The sequence below is a fragment of the Amblyomma maculatum genome, chromosome 11, assembly GCF_055883805.1.
Source record: "Amblyomma maculatum isolate TAMU_Amacu chromosome 11, ASM5588380v1, whole genome shotgun sequence".
Taxonomy (NCBI): Eukaryota; Metazoa; Arthropoda; class Arachnida; order Ixodida; family Ixodidae; genus Amblyomma; species Amblyomma maculatum.
Window position 1 is genome coordinate 28,279,120 of NC_139354.1, and position 20,647 is coordinate 28,299,766.

The 20,647-nt window shown below is 43.1% G+C and overlaps 1 protein-coding gene across 1 annotated transcript; it reads right to left on the bottom strand.

Annotated features, from left to right (window-relative positions):
- Positions 1-284: 284 nt before the first annotated feature.
- On the bottom strand, positions 285-16,132 carry LOC146173257 (venom metalloproteinase BumaMPs1-like). Its single transcript, XM_084585162.1, has 13 exons — positions 16,024-16,132; positions 13,219-13,391; positions 12,358-12,450; positions 11,626-11,764; positions 10,661-10,815; positions 10,146-10,217; positions 9,917-10,047; positions 9,773-9,822; positions 8,925-9,033; positions 8,576-8,743; positions 4,929-5,070; positions 4,663-4,800; positions 285-544 (listed from the first exon to the last, which is right to left on the bottom strand). Exons 1-13 carry the CDS (start codon positions 16,067-16,069, stop codon positions 494-496), a joined length of 1,467 nt encoding a protein of 488 aa, XP_084441288.1. The 5' UTR covers positions 16,070-16,132; the 3' UTR covers positions 285-493.
- Between the last annotated feature and the right edge of the window lie 4,515 nt (positions 16,133-20,647).

Genomic DNA, 20,647 nt, shown 5'->3' on the forward strand with positions numbered 1-20,647 from the left:
TCGACTCAAGTTAAAGCTGCGCCTCGTTCACTGTGGTTGATTTCATTGCGGCGTCTAGACTTAGAGCTGCAACACTCTTTGTACCAAGTTTCACGAGCGTTAGTCATTGGTCGCCTATGCCATCAAAACAGATGCCCAGGTTGACAACTCAAGCCTCACTGCCTTCAGACAGACATCGGTGAAATCGGCTACACAAAACTCGTGCTAGAGCACAAAAAAAGAAATGAACGAAACAGTACTTGGGCACAAACATGATCAAGTACAATTAAATGAAAAATGTATTTATTAGGCGCATATCGTTTTCGTTTGAAAGGAAGGGAGATGGTGTTATGTCATGGTGCACTAGATGATGAACTTATGTTTTGTCGCCAGAGAAATTTTTGCATTTCTGGTTTGAGCCCCGTGATGACATCAGTTACGTGGCCACTGCTGTAACAGAGGCTAATCCCTGTGATAAGGCATAGGTGGTGGTCCATAAGTTGGCTGCTTCGTGCTATGCGTTTTCGTCGGAAGGTTTTGTCACACACACACTTTGTATGCAGACCTAGTAGTAAGGAAAGAAAAGTCAGATGGTTGGTTATTTATTACAAAACAATTCTTAGGTTGCAGCCTGAACTAGGAGTTAAGAAAAAAACCATGAACCACCATGAATCTAACCCCCATCCTAACAGATCGGCCTTGTCCCGTGCACGAGAGCACTATGCATTCGCCGTGTTTTTCTATTTTTCATGCTTAGACAACACCACGAAAATGCAGTTCACTATGTACAAAACGTTAGCGCACACAAGAGTACATGGTTATATTACAAATTCCTCAGGAGTGCGAGGTCGCCAAGCATGCTCACCTAGTTAAAGCTTTCGCTTGGGGCTCGATACACTTCTGTAATAAGCAAACCACTTCCAATGAAGTTACTACGTGCTGAACGCATATTGACATTTTCATGCCGAACAGCCATTCTCGTCTTCCACAAACTGCGGAGGTCCAGAACCATAACCATATTATAAGGTCTATGTTCATCACTTTGAACCGGAAGATATAGAATTCCACACAGCGTTAGGCGAAGTTCTTTTTTTAGCGTGTGCTGTAGATTTTTCTTGCAAAAGATAGCCCCCAACAGTCAATGCAGACATATTCAACAGTTTAGGGTTTTTTTACATAAAGATTTAGCCGTACGCTATACGAAGAGTTCTTTCGCTCAAGCCCTGTCTTAAGAAAACGTGCTAACACTAAGTCTTACAGGCATCTTCTTGACTCTGTGCAGTACAACCTTTCAGGCCCTCCACAATACATCACTTGAGATAGAAGTATAGGCATCATCATGTCGACTAGGTATGCGTTGAATTTTTTACTCTTACAGAGGCCAAATACTCCAGTGAGAAATGTGCGCATATATAGTATTCTAAAGGACACGACAACTTCTCTATAATGTCCAATCATTTTCCTAACTTATGGCTAGGGGTGTAGATACAAAATCTTTGAGAGTGTTTTCACCATTCTTGGCTGAACGACAGTACAAGGAAATTTATTCCTTTCATCACGCGATACAATGTGCCCTGTAAAAAAGTGGGACAGCCCAAGTACTCGCTCACAACGTCGCTCCCAACTGGAACTCCAGACAAAGGCAGCAAACACACGATGAATTTTGTAAATGTTTAAATGTGGCATGAATATCACTTGCAGTATATACCAAACGTTCTTAATCTGAAAAGCATTGCAAGCTGCAGCTCGCGCGAACAATCCATCGCCTTGCCTCGCCTTTATCTTTCATCGCCAGAGTTTGTTCGCTCCAGAACTGTTTGGGATCCCGTTAGCGCTGAAGGGCCAGCCCTAAGTAAAGTGCAGGTATTCTAGTCCACTGAATACTAGCAAACTTGTTGAGTGCAATGTCCAATTTTTATGTCATATGCCGCCACTTGTTTAAACGTTTATCTGAGCACCCGTGTACTCACAAGAAATTTTAGCAATGCGAAGCGCCTCGAGCAAGCTTTCCCTGCCATCATAGAAGATCGCAACGTTGTTTCCATGAACCAGCATTTTAACTTCTACGGCATGCAGCTTAAAACTGCGTATGGTTGCATTTAGGATCCATATGTAAAGGTTAGAGGTATACAGCATAATGAAAATGAGACATGAGTCACCCTTGTCTTATTGTTGAATGAACTTATATTCTCGATGTAAGGGATTTGTTAATGATGATTAGCATTGAAAAGTCTTTGCAACCTTTTTAAGGCCATCTTAAACTTTCTTATATTCTCAATATTGCCTTATTGCAGTATATGAGGAGCACATCATCTGACTCCCCGACGAATTCCTTCGTGAAGTAGAGCTTCAACATGGCGAATTGACCTTCAATATTATCACAGCATTCTTGTACTGTGCTTACATTGTGGGTGTTCGCAAACATTGTACGGCCTTCAATACTGCACGTTGTATATGATCTTACAAGTTCCTAATAAAGCTTTGCAATCTATTAGCTACAAATTCCATAAAATAAATTTATTAAGCGGCATTGGTAAAGCTTATCGGTTATATATAAACCGAATGGGAGCAGCTTACCCTGGTCCTCTGTAGTTCTGTATTTAGAATGTGTACGACGTGTTTCAGCCATTACCTGAAGAATTATACAGTCAAGTTCACGGCCGAATCCTTTGTAAAAAGCAGCCCCTAAGCCATAAGGCACTGGCGACTTGCTCGGAAGCAACTCTTCTATCGTCTTTTCAATCTCGTGCACATTTATTGTTGTCTAAAGGTTCCTTCTGACGCTGTCATCCAACTTTGGCATGCCGTTCAAGACCACTCTGCCAAATGTTAGCCCGAAGTGTGTAGCTTTGCCTAACAATCCTCTGCAGGCTCAACAAATGCATTTCAATCAACGAAGCCTCAGACGTCTCTTCTTTTTGAAGACGTATCCGCTTTATTTACTTGAGCCGTGCCTCTTTTCATTGCTCATTGTCCACTTGCTTGCATATCTGCCCCATCCTATAAGTGCTCCCTAGTGGCGCGTATAAGAGCGGCTTTGTATTTCTCTTTGTCAATTACTTCTAGTTTATCTCTTTTTCTGTAAACATCTTCAGATAATTTTTTATGATTAGAATTTTATGCAGTAAACGTAAATCTAACCCTGCGTTGCAGCTCTCTCTGTTTTCGGTGTTCGTCACGCTGCCAACTATTTCCTCTTTCAATTTCGAGTAGCATTACTTGGATCGTCCTCCCATAGGACTATATGATTTTTGTATTAATATGTAGAAGCTCTGTTATTTTCTCCTTAACATTTCCTACGAGTCACTCCTCATCAACGAGCTCTCGCTTTAGGGAAGATGTAGAGGGGTATGCATAAGTTCATGTCATCGCGGACATATCCACGTTTTTTTAAAGAGCTTTCTTTGTTTTGGGAACTTTTCCACTGCCATCAAAAATAGTCGCTGGTCACTCAACCTTATATTCATCCATTACAAGCTCGTTAACCTCATCAGATCTGCCTTGCTTGGCGTCGCCAGTGTAGTACCTTGCGCAGTCCGTCTCCTCATGCGTGAACGCACCACAGTCACCACCTCTCGGAACCCAGCAGTCATCCCGTATATGGTGTTTTTCTCAACACAGGCGGGTCGTCGTGCCTTGATATACCAAGCACCATTTCGCTGTCGAAACGCTTTTCTAGGGTGATACCCTTCGAAGTAAGTAGAAGGCGGACAATCCGAGTGGTATATATAGTTCGCTCCCACAAAGCCGTTTGCTTTCCTCTCGCCACCAACAACTCCTCTGACATCTTCCAACTCCCCAAATGCATGCTTATGACATCGTTCGAAAGATTAAACTCCAGCCAGTTCATCTTAAGATGGTGTTCACGTCTCTGAACGTCTACACCACGGAGAGTTATTCCGTCGGCGAATAGGCCACCCATTTTCTTCAGTTCCCTTTTAACTTAATTCCTCATTTGGCAAGTCGGCCAATACAACTCGAGATCACGTAGGTTTCTATGCCGGTCACCTGTTCCAAAATACCGGCGTCGTTCAGCGGCTGACAGAAATATTCAATACTGTATGGTCATACCGTTATATCAGTGTAAGACCACTACATAACCATCCCATTTGAAACGAGAGACCCAAATTGGCAGTTCCTGCCAGGGGACCAAGACACGGCCACGGACATGGCACATAGCGACGAGAGTTTAGACCGGGCGTAGTATTGCTTCCGCAATAATATAAAAATAAAAAGAATTGGGTGTTCAAATGTCTGTGTGTGTGAAATGCTATCTCGTCTCACTCTTGTGGAGATGAATCAACGACACACTCGTTGTCGGGACTCCACAAATATATTTCACAGAACCCGCTGAGCCAGGCGGGAACGGGACAGCGAACGGCCGGCATTCAGTCCTGCAGCCCCGAAAAACTTTCTGCGCGTGCTTCGCAGGCGTGCTGAGGCTGCCGTCTTCTTCAGCGGCCGGAACGCGATGGCATGCTACACACATAACATCGGCGCTTATGTGCCCTCAATTTTTTACGCTACGGTAGAAGCGAAACTCACATGAAGTTTAGGCGTTATCCGCAACATAACCTAACCACTTTCATAGCTGTAGCGTAACTTTTTCAATTAATCATGTTTGTTACATCGTCGTCAGAAATTTTGTATTGTTTACTAAAATACGGATGCAGGAATAAATACCTCTTGTCGTCCACAAGGCATGTAGTCCAATGCGTCTTTACTATAGGAAAATGACACTTTTTTATTCGTTACGTCAGAATACGGATCATTTTCGAAACTGTAGAAGAAACACCGTACTTTGCACGTTTGTTTGTCAACCTGAGTAATTAAAAAATAGAAAAGAGAAATTGCATATAATTTTGCGCTTGAAGAAATGCAGGTCAAGAAAACAGTTACTTAAAAAGGGAGCAAAAATGACGTTTTTTGAAATAGCATTCTCCACTTACAGTGGCGTGATCAAACGTCGAGTTTTCTCTGCTCTTCGCAAAGGTGCTGCAGAACTCCCTAAACTCCACTGCCATCCCGGGATACACACCTCTCAAGATACGCCCTCTTGATACCAGATTCCAGCACTCCCTTCCTGCCCGCCTAAACATACAGACAGTGGTAAAGTGAGCGCTATGGAGACAACTGCCATAACTAAAATACACAAACACGTGATGCAGAGGTAGTTACAAGAAACAAAGAAACGTAGAAAACATTTATTTACAAATCACTAAAGAAGTACAGGCATACAGGGTAAATCACGCTTAGCGGGAACACGGCTCCGATGGGCTGCGCAAGTTTGACGCATCATTCCGCCTAAGCCTTTGTGAGTTCACGTAAAGTGAGGACACGAGTACCACTTCAAGGTGCCCTTACTCGAGCATCACTCCGCAATGATTCATGAGTAGCTTATGAGGTTCAATGGCGCTCAGACACACGGAACCATGTCCATGCTAAGTTCACAGTTGACCATGTATATCCTCCCAGCTCCGGTCAACGCATCTGCATTCTCGTAGTTGGGAGTAACAGTAACAAAAGCTTGTTACTGTTAGGAACTATTGTTGTGTAAGCAAAACAGCTGTACATTCCCGCATCACTGCTCCTGCTTTCAGAATAAGTGAGCATCTTTTAAGGCTGTACGCCTTATTTGAATCTCGCATTCCCAAAGAGCGGGACCCAAAGAGCCCAGGACCTAAACCTAATTTTCTTCTGACTGTAGAGTTTCTGTAAATATCGTACAGATTGCTACTATGACTGCGCTTGGGTAGATGGTAATGAGCGATTTCTTCGTATTACAAATCTTCTCCAAGCTGGACGATTCCCCTAGAAATTGGAACAGAGCTGAGTCTATGACCTCAAGCTTCGAAAATTTCGAATGCCACCAAGTTGCACTTCAAATATGTTCAAGCCATATACCTTATTTATGCTTGTATTCTAAGCAACCACGAAATAACCTGAAACAATTGCTTTTTTGACACTATAAACAGAGATAAACTTCCTTTATAACTCACTCTTCTACTTCCTCTTCGTCCCCTTTCCTTCTTTCCCTTCCAATTCTCCTGTTCTTCAAAGCCAGCACAACTGGCTGGAGGCTGTTTACTGGGAAAATGAGACTATGTAATATTTCCAGCTGTCCGCCTTGTGTCTTTAAACTACGTAGAGGTAGAAAGTTGCTTAGTTTCCTAAGAAGCATACGATACCTGACTACGAATACGCGAACAGTAGGTTGAGAAATGACTAGTAAATGAAGAAGAGCAGTCAATGACACTGAATGCACACCACCTCAAAGCAGTACTAGATAGCACCCGTTCGGCGAGTTTGTAGACAGCAACAATATGGGTATTCGTAGCTCCTCTCTGAAACAGCAAACCACCCAAACTGTTGCCATCGATGCCGCCTCTGGACAGACCAAATTCCTCAAGTTCCAAAAAAGAATGCTAAAGAACTTTGCAATTCTAGGACAACCAGCAGGAGCGAGAAGAGTTCACAACATAGTTGCTATTTTTATTCGCTTTTGTTTGGGAGCCTTCCTTTTTAATGGCTAAGATAATCACAGAAAGAAACCATTTTCTATGTCAGCTACATTATTTATTATTTAAGGTGGCACTTCTGTGGAAAACAATGATCCACAGAGCAAATGAAGTCCACATGTCATCCGCTGGCGCACGATCATGCGTTCGGCGCATGCGCGATATATAGTGTCGGCCTAAAACGCAATATAGCGCCGCAGAATTTAGGATATAAAGCCTGAGCCCTGCCTTCTTTATACAGTCCCTCAGGTAAACACATGGGTAATGTTACTACTGGGGGAACGGGTGCATCGCTGCAGGCGCTGTACTGAAGGAGCAGCTTCCTTAAGGCATAGAAGTAACTGCGCCCTCGTCAGAGTATGACGTCACAACCACTTAATGGTGTCAGGATAAATAAAATGCATACACTTAAATAGCATACAGCCGCGATTATATGCTTCAGACCCACCTCTAAGTGCTTAGGGTAGGTTCTGTTGCACTGAATGCAAATAAGCGAACGCCGCCGCCTTCCATCGCACGTATTAGACAATTTATAGTGTCATGCGCCGCCATTTTCATCCTATTCGTTCACAGGTCAGTTCCAAAGGATAACGACCCGCCGCGGTGGCGTAGTGGTTATGGCGTTCGACTGCTGTGCCCAAGGATGCGGGATCGAATCCAGGCTGTGGCGGCAGCTTTTTGATGGAGGTGGAAGCCAAGGCACACGTGTGCTGTGCAGTGCCAGTGCACGTTAAAATCACAGATGGTCAACATTTCCAGAGTCCTCCACTACGGCGTCTTTCATAGCCTAGTCGCTTTGGGAAGTTAACCTTATTAATTAAACCTGCGTTGTTGTCACAACGTAGGCCCTTCCACATGCAAGCTAGAAGTTGAAGCCATGGTTGCATTACAAACGAGCGCCAAGTACTTTTCGAAGCGCACTCTTGTAAAATGCTTTTAAAGGAATCTGTCGAAGTTGTGCAGATTTGTAATAAGGATAAAATTACCTGCAACAAGAGCGCAGCCATGAGGCTTTCTGAAATACTAAGCTTTCCTTTGGAGCCGTGTGTCTGCGTTCGTGGTTACAGGCTGAAAAGGAACATCTCTCGTTTATTCTACCTGCCTTGTGGGACTGAGAAGAAAGGCAGGCTGTCGGTCGTACAACGGGCGTTCATTGATTGAACCCGTAACCCGACACGTTTGGGCAGCGATGTCGCGCTGCAGGTGCTAGATGCTTTTTGAACTGCTCTACGTCGTTATAGAAAGTACAGAGAGCTAAGAGTACAGAGAGCAGAGACTGCTGTCTGAGCTCTCGGCTTAGATCCAGATGCTTGGACCACTCCACAATTTCCAGCAGCAAATGCCAGTCATTTCACTCTGATTCATCCGTCAGGCCGCTAAGTTTACCTCTGTGAACTTTTTGAAAGCGAACGCCTTTACTACTCCCCTCAGTAGCTTCATCACCGTACCTGCGCGTTGTGTTTGGCCGTGAACAGAGGAGAAAACCACTTGGTAGTTATAATATCACTGCGCCGCCGCGCGCCGCCGCCGCCGAAAACGAAGTAACCGCACGCTGGCCTCTGCCTAGTCACGTGACAAGCATGAAGGCACTCAACCGCAGCTACGCTGTAGCCATGGCGCTCGCTCTGTCAGATAGCCTTCGTTGCTGTTGAAAGTAAAGACGAAGCGCCGCCTTAGCCCGAGCTAGCGCACTTGCGCATGAACTCAGGCAGGTCATTTCATATGGGGCACAGGCCAGACTGCTGATTGCGTTCTTCTTTGATTTCGCCATATCTGTTGGTGCCGAAGCCCGGGACAGAACCAGGGACCTTAAAATGCAAGATCAAATGCTCTTAGCTGGTGCCAACGAATCGCAACGATTCTTGACAATTTAAACGTAGCAGTCGTCATGAATGATCCAGGCTAGACATCTTGTTAACTGTCTGTTTCTCAGAGGTTGGATCAGCCAGTGGACGTAGTTTACAGAGAGGCTGCCGCACACAGACGAAGAAAGGCGGGTCGACCGTGATGTGGCGCTGCTTTCGCTTTGGTTACTTAGGTTTAGAAGGGTTAAAGCCTTGCTAATTGTTTCGTCTCACCTCACCACGTGACGCATCTGCTCCACGCTGCACTTGGAGAATTTCTGGTGAGCGGGGCCTCTGTTGACGTAGCTCATGAGGTTTCCCCATCTCCACGGGCACCTTGCTGCTCCCGGATGACCAGGATATTGACCGTTAGGGCTGTCCCCGTCATGCATGGCACCCAGTCTGTTAAGAACGCGAAGATAAAAGCGGGTTTAGAATATTGGGTTTTCTTCTTAACAAGCTGTAAAAGTTATAATATGGAAGCAACACTTTAGTTACGATTGGAACAAGGCTTTCTTTAAAGCACCTAGACGATCGATCGTGACTCCTTTTTAAAGAGATGATAACTAACAGAATGTCTCACACGTGGGCGAGTTCGTGCGTCATGGTGTGCAGACCGCTGAACTCCCCTGCAGTGTCTTCACCAAGTGCTACGAAGTTTATCCTGCAAACTCCAGCGAGGTAGCCGATTCCTAAAAAAAAAGATATGACGCCAAGGTCAGGCTTTGTTAGGATAAAAACACAACCAAGTTCCCAATCTACAAGCACATCGTTTTAAAACTACGCAAGGAGGTATTTATTATTGGTGGGTGTAACTTCGCCAGTTGTCTGAAAAAAACAATCTATAAGATCCCCCCCTTTTTTTTGCGATCTTGAAGCTTTGGCTGAAGCATTTCACCACACTTAGCTGCACCTCGCTACATGGTCACATAGTGCCCATGTGCAGAAATCTCAAGGCCAGCTTGCCTGCAACGGCTTAAAGTGAAGTTTAAATACTAGAGGGCTATTTTATTATCGGGTTACGATAACGTTACTCTTTATATGTTTATTCTTCGTCTATGCGAGAATTTGTAAGGCCACAACTGCAGCGAAGGAAGCTGAATTCATATGTGTTTCTCACTACACTACTATTAAGGCCTTTTTGTTTTTAGGTTCGACGTGCACTAAAAATGCAGTAAAGACTGGACGAACCGAAAGCCATCGACCATCTTTCATAAGAGGATAAATTTGAACACCTGAAAAGCAGGAGCAAAATTACGTGCGAAAGCTTGTTCATTCTGATAGTGTTCAAAAATATATATAAAAAAACTACGAACTGCCAGTTAGTAATTCTCATGGTCTCAATGGGGTACGTAAGGTTGCACGTTAATAGACAATACTTTCTGAAAGTAGAATTACTCGTGAAACCTTGGAAAACGAAGGGTGTCTCACCTTGGCCACGGGCTGTAATTCTGCCGTTTTCGTATGTAGAAACGTCGCGCCTACGTGAAGAGAATAAAACAAAATGTGCTGTAAGCACTTTTTTACAAAAAACTTTGCTTGTGCTAAGAAAGATGTAAATATAGGAAAGCGTACCCAGTCATTAGGTATAAAAGATCTGGGTAGCCATACTGCTCCTTCCTGTCCAGAGCGTAGTCTCTCAATTTCTCCAATGTTTTTTCGTCAGAGAGGTGGCCAGATTTCGAGGACACAATGTACGATTCTTCCTGTTGAAATGAGCCGTATGAACTTTACTTTGCTTAGATAGGGTAAGTGTCCCGAATGCGAAACGAACTTGATTACGTAAAAATTAGAAAATATATACCTGGCTAAGTTCGACTCCGGTCAGTACCAGTTTTACCGTTGGACTAGACGTTGCCCTGAATCTCAGGTTTGCCTGGTAAAAAAAAAAAATAATGACAATGATAAATAATGGGCATTGCATGATAATGTCGAGTTATGAGAGCTAATACAGAATTATATGCACAGAGCACTCTTTTCTTAAAGGTTATTGTTTTTAGATGGTTTTCTGAACTTTGCATTTCGATAAAATTCATTTCAAGCTAGCTTAAAAATTGTTCTTGCCCTGGCCTAGGTACGAAATGGCTTAAATTTGATTTAAATTCTCCTGCAAGCAGGAACCACTCGCTCGTCTAAAGTAACATGCAGAAGCTCGTCACACTGCTTTAATCTGCCTGTAACGTTCGGGGTTAGGACGTTGCAAGAGCGCGTGCTCTGGGCCCTACAAAACAAGACGTCCCGAGATATAGAGCATCGGAGAGCGTTTACACAAATGAACTTGCCTCATGCGTGTGTGGCATAACACAGCATGACACTTACGCCGTTAATTGAAATGCAGATGTACTGTAAAGCCTGCCTTGTTGATGTAAAGCGGCGGTGATGAATTGTGTCTAAGACTACGAAGAGTTCCGCGTAAAAAACTTCCGGGACTTCGGCTTCAGTCTCAGACTCTCGCTCGCCCGGTACAGCTTGAGCTAAAAGAAAAACAAAATAGAGTAGACAGTATAAAAGTAGACAAAAATAAACCTACGCAGCAATATAAAACTGGCTAGGAACCGCTGTTATGAATTCTTACCGCTCCTTATTACCGGTGTGTAATACCGGTCCGTATTAAAATGAGAAGTTTAAGATTCCGTTCTGCAGAAACTACTGCTGGGTCAGTGTTGCGAGGGAGAAATCATGTTCAGGCTCCCTGTTCACGCAGAAACATTTGTACTTGGCTTCAGATACGGAGCTTATAAGCGTCCCATAATTTTGCTCATAGTGCTGTAGCTTCTGATCTGATGGTAATGATAACTATAGAATAATAAAGCCACAAACTAAAAAAGCAGTGATTTATTAAGTAGCACAGGGCATGAACGCAAAATAGGATTAGAAAGGAGATCCATTCAACAGAAGCCAATGCCGACGTGACGTTGTACACTTAAAGGTGCATCTTAAGCATTTACTCAACTTTTTTTCATTTTGTATCTGCTTTGCTGGTTTCCGGCACGAGGCTCTGTTCGTGTAATATGATGTGCAATGAAATTTAACAGAGAAATGTAGTCGACGTTGAATAATTTGCTAAAATAGCTAGAAGTCACAAAAATTCTAATATTTTATACGACAGCATGAAAATTATTATTCGGCTATTAGTAGACGATAGCGGCGCAACAGTGGCCCGTTTGTTTTTGGTTTATAGAGGGGCCTTTTGCCCTAATATTGCTTAGGTCACGTCCATCAAAACTAATCAGTTGGTAAGAGCTACGCCGATTCTTTGGTGATAGATTACATCAACAACTCACCTGTATTTCTGTACGTGATAGTTTTGTCACGGAATTGTTGTTGATTGAGCTCAAAAATTTCGTGTGGAACGATGCCTTCTTCCGACTCAGCCAAACCTGGGACTGGTTGAATTCGGTGTTCGGGGCCTACTAATCCTTTCTACACATGCGAAAAATGAGACAGACATAAATTTAGATACAGTTAAATGGTCTAGGAATAATTTTACAATGAACCCAAGGATTGGTAATTACAACACTAGCACCCATGTCTCAAAATATCCATTTCTGATCATTAAGATCGTAGCAACATTTCACCTGTTTATATAATCATAATATAGAATTTTCATACATCTGAGAGAACTACTCTATGAACACACTTGCACAATGCCTACGTCCACCACTGACGTACACTGCGCAGAACTTTACCGCTACCACCCTACTGAAAAAAATTGTATGAGGCAATAACCTCACATTTTCTCACATAATTTCACTCAATTCACGTAAGAAATCACATACAAGTTGTATATAATTGCATAAGGTCTCATAGCTTCTTGTACATTATCATAAATTATGTACGATATTTTATGATAATGATGTGCACCGTATGAGAGTCTATGCGATTAAATGAGATTGTTTGAGGCTATTGCCCCGTAGAACTTTTGGTTTTTCAGTAGGGCAGGTATATTCATTGCCTTTATTCACATATCTTAAGCCTTCGATTGTTTAGAAGATGAAGCAATTAGTAGTACTCACCACGTGAACAGCACTGCTCCTCTTTGTGATCGTGACAGTAGCTAGTGTTTCTTCATCCTCATAAAGGTCTCTCTCGATGTCTGCGCCGTTGTACTGTAACACACCGAAACCCTAATTAAGCACGATAGAGTGTATGAGGTACGGCATCTTTGAATCTGCACTCTACCCGCCATAAAAGATACCACAGATTAGTGCAAGCCTCCGTGTATTTATTAAGATGTACAGACATCACTCAGTATTCAAGCGTTCTCACATTGTCCCAATACAAATATTTTTTTGTTTCTGCAGGGCCTACGAGCGTTTGTAGAAAAAAAATCAGAAAGTTCATAAATTTATTTGCGATTTGCAAAATCCAATTTTGCGTGACCACCTCATCGAAATCGTCGAGAGAAATTACATATGCAGGGGATCGTGCTCTATGCTACGACTATGCCGATTTCAGATTGACGTGTTTATTTTTTATTTCATTTTATTTTTTCTACACATTTCTGTATCGAGTGAGATACGTGCAATAAACTCCCAATCGCCGCACTGCTGTCTTCGTCGTCGTTTCCTTATTTTTGCCTTGTGTGCCACGCGTGCTCTTAATTCTAGGAATTTTACGAGACCCAGCACTTGGGAATGGAGATGCGGAAGATTAATGGGTAAAATACAGCAGGAGCGTATCGAAACTCGTCTACGCTCTTGCCGAAGTACCTATACCTACCTTAGTTTGAGCTTCAGTTTCCATAAAATAAATAAACAAAATGAAATGTGGATTCTGTTCTTTGTACGCTCGAATTTAGTATAGAAATTTAGGATGCGCTTTATGTTGCTGCCTATTGTTTTAAGCTGGTAATAAATTTACTCATTCCCACTCACAAACCGGGTAATCAACTCTCCATTTTCCTCTGTCAAGACGCGAAGTTCAGGAGCTGCCACGGAGGCCTTCCTCAAGTTGAGCGTGAGGTCTTCGTGTAGGCGGACCACCATTTTTCCTTCGGAGGAACGCTCTTCGAGTAGCCTCGGGTAGACAAGCCTAGGCAGCACTAGACCTGTGGAAGAAACGAAGTTGCCATTTGATGAAAAATAATGATTAGTTTAGGAAACTTGCTTTATATGCGATATTGCCTGTCAAACATCTGTGTCAGAAAATGTTCCCGCCCAGCGGGCGTGTTTACGAATGATGAATAATAAACGTTTCCTTTGAGGACTCGGGACTGAATTACGGCAGCATGAAGCAAATCCTACGTGCTCTCTGATGTCAGGGCATGTTAAATATCCCTCCGAGGTCTAACTTAAGCCGCAGTCCTCCACCACGTGTACCTCATATCCTATGCGCAACGTTTGGAGGCTAAACCTCGCACATATCATATCATTTGTCCATTGATTTGCACTAAGGAATCACGGCTCACGCTTGCATTTATCATATCGTTCAGCAACGAGAGAACGTGTACCTGAAAATAAAACTACGGCGCACGACTGGCACGTTTCTTTAGGCGCGTAGCTGGTGTTGCAAATTCACGCAGGTATCTGCAAGCGGAACGAGGAGGAGGAAGACGACGTTTGGATCTAGAGGGGGTTGGGGGGACGAAGGAGACTGTGCGCCATGTTGCCATATTGATGGCCGGGGAGACAGCCGGGAATTAAAGGAAGTTAAATGCAGCCTGGTGTATTCCCTCCTTCTATGATTTGCTGCCGAAACCAGCAGACTGTCGTGAGCTTCTCCGTCGATACATGGTGGAGGGTATGAGACAACGCCAACGACGCCAACCAGGAGCTCCGCCAGCGAACCCCACTGGAGAAAGACGAAGAAGGCCTCATCGCGGCATCATGAATCGCAATCAAAAGGAAGCGTGTCATCTAACGCTTTTTTCAGACCTGACTCTGCCATGAGGCATGTGAACTGCAGGTTTTTCTGTGGGGGGGGGGGGGGGGGGGGGCAATCAATTTATTAGCGTTGAATGGTGACAAGACAACTTGTGCTATTGCCGTGAGTTATAAAGTGGAATTTTTCTAGATCCACCCTGGTCTATTTACGAAGCTGTCCTGTTGAGGTAGGCCTTATAGAGCCCTCAAATCTTCGCCATTAATGTGTGGTTGTGCCCTGCTATTTGTGTGCGGTTGGCAATACAGCATATGTAGCTGGTATAGAAGAACGCGCTGGAAGTGCGCAAACCAGCTACTCTTCTAAAAGTTACAGGCTGAGCATGCTTCATATTATACATTTTAGTGCGGATACGTTGCCAAGGATACAACAAGGCGTGCTCTATAAAGGGCTAGGATAAAAGCACAAATCACAAAAAGTGTCCAATAAGTTCGCCTCTTATATATTCGTGCTTTATTATGTCAGCCACACAAATACAATGATAAGGCACGCGGATAAAATTCATGACACAACCAGCGCCGAACAATATTATCTGCTACAAATGTGTATACGTAAAGCAGGCGACACATGTATACAGATGATCATGTTTGAAAGTCGGCGTGAAACGATGTGATGTAGGACACCAACGGTAAAGCCCCTGCTTTAAAAAATTAGTTGTGGTTGAGCTATGGCTAACCCTAGTTGAATTGCGATAGCGACGGCGGGATCTTCTTTTGCCTGCTACATTATTCCCCTATCACGCCCTATCAGTGTAAAATGCTACATTATTGGGGACACTTAAGCTCATCCTTTAAGAGTATCACGCGAGAGCGTAAGTTATCAGTCTTTTTCTTCTGCTCCTCCTCCTCCTCGGTTGTTCAAGGTCAAGCGTGGCCTCCGCCGGGGATACGCGACGGCTCGAATCCTGGCGCAGTATTGCTATCGCACTAAAATATGTTACAGTGCGCCGGTTATTCGCATGCCGCGAACTGAGCTTCATATAGCGCCAAGAGTTTAGAAATGAACAAAAAGCATGCCACAACCGCGCAATAAGATTTCGTATTAACTGCACTTACATTTTCACCGAAAATGCGAAAGACTAACACACCTGGGAAGCATTTTTCCAAATACCAGTGACTGAGAAAGCACTAACGTATAAGACGAAAAGTCTACACCCGGCACATTTTGCGAAAAACAACTTAACTTTGCGCCATTCCCGGGAGCACCGGTGAAAACTGAGAGACGGCAGCAATAAAAAACTGCTTCATTGCCTGCGTTACAAGCACCGCCACAAGGACTGAAAAATCGCGCTGCCAGAACAAATCAGAAACATCCGTACAATGCTTTTAGGGAATAATTTTAGAGGATTTATTAAAATATATATTTTGTATTTTTTCTTGTTTTGCTGGAGCACTGCAGTCGAATATGTTGTTTAATATTTTTATGCCGACGTTTTGACCCACAGCTTATAGTAAAGATGTACTTTGAATATGCCTTGCACGAACTCTCAGACAGGCAGGTGGACGATAGGCTGCGCTGACTGTAAGAAAATCCAAGGGGTCCATTGTTCTGACTCATTTTTATCGCAAGAGTACGAGTACATTGTAGGAGTCGCTGCGACTGCACGGTTGCAGATTTTAGGTACACCATGTGAACAATTAGTGCACAGATCGAAATTGGGAAAAACGGTCGCTTTATCGCCATTCTAACTTTCCGCAATCTTCACTAAGTTGCCAGTATTTGGGTCCATTCTTCAAAAGTGACTTTTGCTCAAGTAAACTGTGTTTGCTCGAGAGGAAGGAAACTCAGGAGTACTTTACCTTGAGCTGGAAGAATCATGACAGTTATCAAGTTTATGAAGTACATTGTGCGACGTTAAGCTAACCAGCGGTGTAGGCTTAGATTCACCTCGAGTAGTTTATATGGAGTTTATATGGAGACGTCCGGTTATAATAGAACGGTGCTGCATTTTGCCGTGCCTCTTCGTGAAAGAATGCCTACACGACATTTCAGTCTAAAGCTGTGTCGTTGTTTGGCACGTCAGATAGCTTTACATAAAGGTTCCTTCGATAGCACGCTTATATGTTATTTTACGAACGTAAGCGCTGTTATTTCCTTCTGACAGTTCTGCTTTGAACAACGGATACGAAGTAGCCCGAATATACATAGCGTTGTTGCTGGGGAAAGCCGACCAAGTCAAGCAGTTTTTCCCCGCACAAGTGAAGTTTACGCAGTGCAAAGCGATCCGCCAGCATCGAGCAAAGCATCGTATTATGAGATGTATGAGTGACGTGAGATTTTAGCGCAACGATAGGAATTTTGGAACGAGAGGGGGTACCTTTACAGCAAATTCTTTTTAAGCAGTGTTGTACGTTAAGCGTAATAAGTAATTGATATCTCGTTAACCATATATATCTTCCGGAAATATACCTAATCGATTCCTTCTTGATCTTGAGTTTCAACGTTTGGACAATACAAATGTTTGCCTGTTATATATTACTGAAGATCAGGACTGTATATTTTTAAAGTGAGGTGCAATCAAATTTCTAGCATAGGCAGCCTTTGTTCGTTGGCAAACACCGCGAATCGATTGAGCGAGCATTTATTTCGAGACAGAGGAGACAATTCGCGGGCCGCTTCCAGAGAAGAATCGCCCGCCATCATGACTCGGTCACGACCAGATCACTGCCACCTCCGACCGTAGTTCCCGCTTCGATAAATATCAACCATCAGCATTGTAGGAACCTTTTCTGCTCACAAATGGCACGGTCCTCGCGTCCAACTGTCCTCAATTTGGCATCTTTTAGGAACAGCATGAAGGCCATCGAGATCAAGAAAACTAGAATGTGCGTCAAAGACATTTTTGAAGTCTAGTAATGAAAAAAAAAAAAAAAAACCGAAGATATCATGAGAAACTTGATTTCACATCACACGGCAGCAGTTTCTCTTACCAAAACATCCCTTTTCACTATGCCCCGATTGGTCGCACTCGAAATAGGAAGCGCCTTTCACTTGCATTCTAAAAAAAAACCTTGAGACCACCTCGGTTAGCACTCAGGTAGAGCCACCGGGCAGGCGCTGGCCGGTGTCATGGCCGTTCACTAAAAAACACTGAGAAACCAGTTTGTTTGCAGCTTGGCAGCTATGCGATCCAAATGTCAAGATGAATTGAGCAAAAAATTACGCAATTGAACATAGCGTCGCTTAAGAGCTTAATGGCGAAAACATTTGCTCCATCTTCTCTTCTACCTGTTCTTTTCTACCTAGATCTTGTTTGGTTGTGTACTTGTTATAATTTAATTTCATCCTAACTTTTTTGATTGCATCGTTGGCAACATCGGCATCTCTGGACTCCTCCCTTCGACATGCGAGTCTGAACTGACTTACACGTGGCCCTGTGGGAATTTTTATAGCGACAAGGCCTAACTAGCCGAATTGTGAAATTGTTTCGACGTTATAATATATTGCCACGTCTCACGGACACCTCTCGCGGAGTCTCATGGAATCTCGCGAACACAATACGCGGACGGACACATCTCGCGAACGCGAGATTTTCCCCATGAGCCGAGACAGGCTTTCGCTTTAAGGGATCCTTGCAGAGAGAAGACAGCGATGTCAGAGAGAGGGTGGCTTGCGTAGGCTTAGCGTGGATCACACTCCTACCTATTTTTTTTTCCTGCATTAGCAAGGTGCGGTGGCACAGCATTCCTTTTAAGGCAGCACTTCACTACAGCAGCACTACTGTTAATGTCTTCGTGGTGTCAGAGGAGGTGTGTAGTCCTTGTGGGCGAGGGCTAGAAACTATCACACCTTTCTGTGAATATTTTTGTCTGCCTTTCGTGCACTTTTTTGTTTGAGCAGCTGAAAATATTTATATCGAATTTCAAATTTGGTGCAGTTCAGTTTTTGTGTCGTAGCGATGAACATTGCAGTAAAAAGAAAAAAAAATCCAGAGCATCAAAAAAGCCGTTGGCCAATCCGCAATGCGTCACAGACAGTGACACTTGTCCTGCGATGAGAATTTACAAATACCAAATATGTCGTCTGCTTTTTTTAGTGTATGTACGTTTCATATCTTTATTTCCTCTAGATATGGGAGTGTTTTCAACACCTGCAGATAATTTTGTAACTCCTGTTTCTTGTTCACAGTCCATACATGATCTTGCGTCTCAACCTGGTGTGTTTGCAATGTTGTTGAATCTTAAAACAAAAGCAAGTCCTGGCCCTGATAATTTACCTAATTCTTTTTTACATCGTTATGCTGAAATGATTTCTCACTTTCTTACGATCATTTTCCGAGCTTCTCTCTTGTCTTCAAGTCTGCCTTCTGACTGGAGGGTGGCTAGTGTAGTACCCATACATAAGAAAGGTGATGCCGCATTGTTTAATAATTATCGCCCCATATCGTTGACCTCTTCATGCTGCAAACTTCTTGAACATATTATAGCTAATTACATAAAAACTTTTCTTGACGACAACAACATATTATCGCCATTCCAGCATGGATTTCGGAAAGGCTTTTCCACAGTCACTCAGCGTACATCTGTCATTCACGATTTTGCTCAGGTTCTTGACCATTCCGGCCAAGTAGACGTCATATTTAGATTTTAAGAAAGCCTTTGATTTAGTTCCGCACAGTAAACGTATACATAAACTAGAAACAATTGGTCTCCCTTCATTTATTATTAACTGGGTTTCAGCTTATTTATCCGACCGATTTCAATATGTCAGTATCGATGGTCACTGTTCCAGCCAACTTCCAGTAACCTCCGGTGTCCCGCAGGGCAGTGTCCTTGGGCCACTACTCTTTCTTATCTATATTAATGATATTATCAACGTCATTACTCACCCTGTTCAAATTAGATTGTTTGCCGATGATTGTGCTTTGTATAATGAAATTAATGTTCCAGGCGACAAGATTTTACTTAATTCTAACTTATATAGTATTAGCGAATGGTGTAATAAATGGGGAATGGAATTAAATGCTGACAAGACAGTATTTATGCGGATTACGAACAAAAAGAACCACCATTCTTTTTCATACAGTCTTCCCACCCGGAACCTTTCAGAAGTCGAAGATTACAGATACCTCGGTGTAACACTAAAAAAATAAACTTAGCTGGAACAAACATATTGACACTGTATGCTCATCTTCTTTCCGTAACCTTTGTTTTCTTAGACATAAGTTAAAACAAGCTCCTTCCGACGTCGAACAGCTAGTTTATAACACCATGATTAGACCTAAACTTGAGTACGCGTGCACTGTTTGGGATGCACACACTAAAACTAACATTAATGTTCTCGAAAGAATTCGACGCAAGGCTGTTCGGTTTATATTTTCCAAATATCGCAGCACTGACTCACCATCTACCCTAATGCTTAAACATAACATACAGTCCCTTGAATCTCGGCGCAGAATACACAGGCTAAAATTCCTCTTTCTACTCTTTCTACTAAAAAATAATAAATTATCAATGGTTCCTGATTTGTATCTTAAACCGGCATCGACTAGGGCAACAAGAAATACGCACACCGAATCACTAACACCTTACTTTGCCAGAACATTTTCAAATTTTCTTTTTTCCCGCGCACCATAAACGAATGGAATAACCTGCCATTATCATCCCTTCAGGACTTCGATTCCTTAGAAAAGGCCGCGCATTGATTTGCTGTCTTGCTTGTATTTGTGTAAATTTTATGTTCATGTTTTTGCACTTTATGCTTTTCTGTTTTCTTTTGGAATTGTTGCTCCTCTTGCCAGGACCCTTCACTGGGTCTGCAGATGATCGAACAAACAAAAAAAAAAAAAAAACGTACTTAATGGTTGTAGTTCGGAAAAACGATTTTAAAAAAATTAGCCACTGTGTATGCACAGTTATCTGGGAATTGAAATAATACATTCTCCTGAACGCCGTATAAAAATGGTGGTATAAAGAGCGCTCTGTGTTGTCGTCCTTTCTTCCACGTCCCGTCTGTCGCACTGTTGTTATGGGTTTTTTGGAGACGTGTGCGGATGTGATGGATTGTGAGTGTTAGTGGGCATTTATATGAGTGATTGTATGACTGTGAGTGGATATGTGTAGATGTGAGCGGACGTGAGTAGATATGAGTGGATGTGGGTTGTTGTGAGTGGCTGTGAGCGGAAGAGTTTATATCTGAGGGTTTGTAAGCAGATGTGAGTACATGTGTGCGACCGTGAGTGTGCGGGGGTACTATGAAGCGATGTGAGTGGCTGGGGGTAATTAGACTGGATGACTTGGCGGTCTTTTGGTCTACCACAGTGAATTCACTGAAGGGATAGCTTAATGTGTTATGTTTGGTTTTTACAGCGTTTAACGTCTCGAACCAACTCAGAGTATGAGGGAGGCCATAGTAGAGGACACCGGACCATTTCGATGACCTGGGTACCCTAAACGTGTGCTGACGTTACAAAGTAGACAGGCA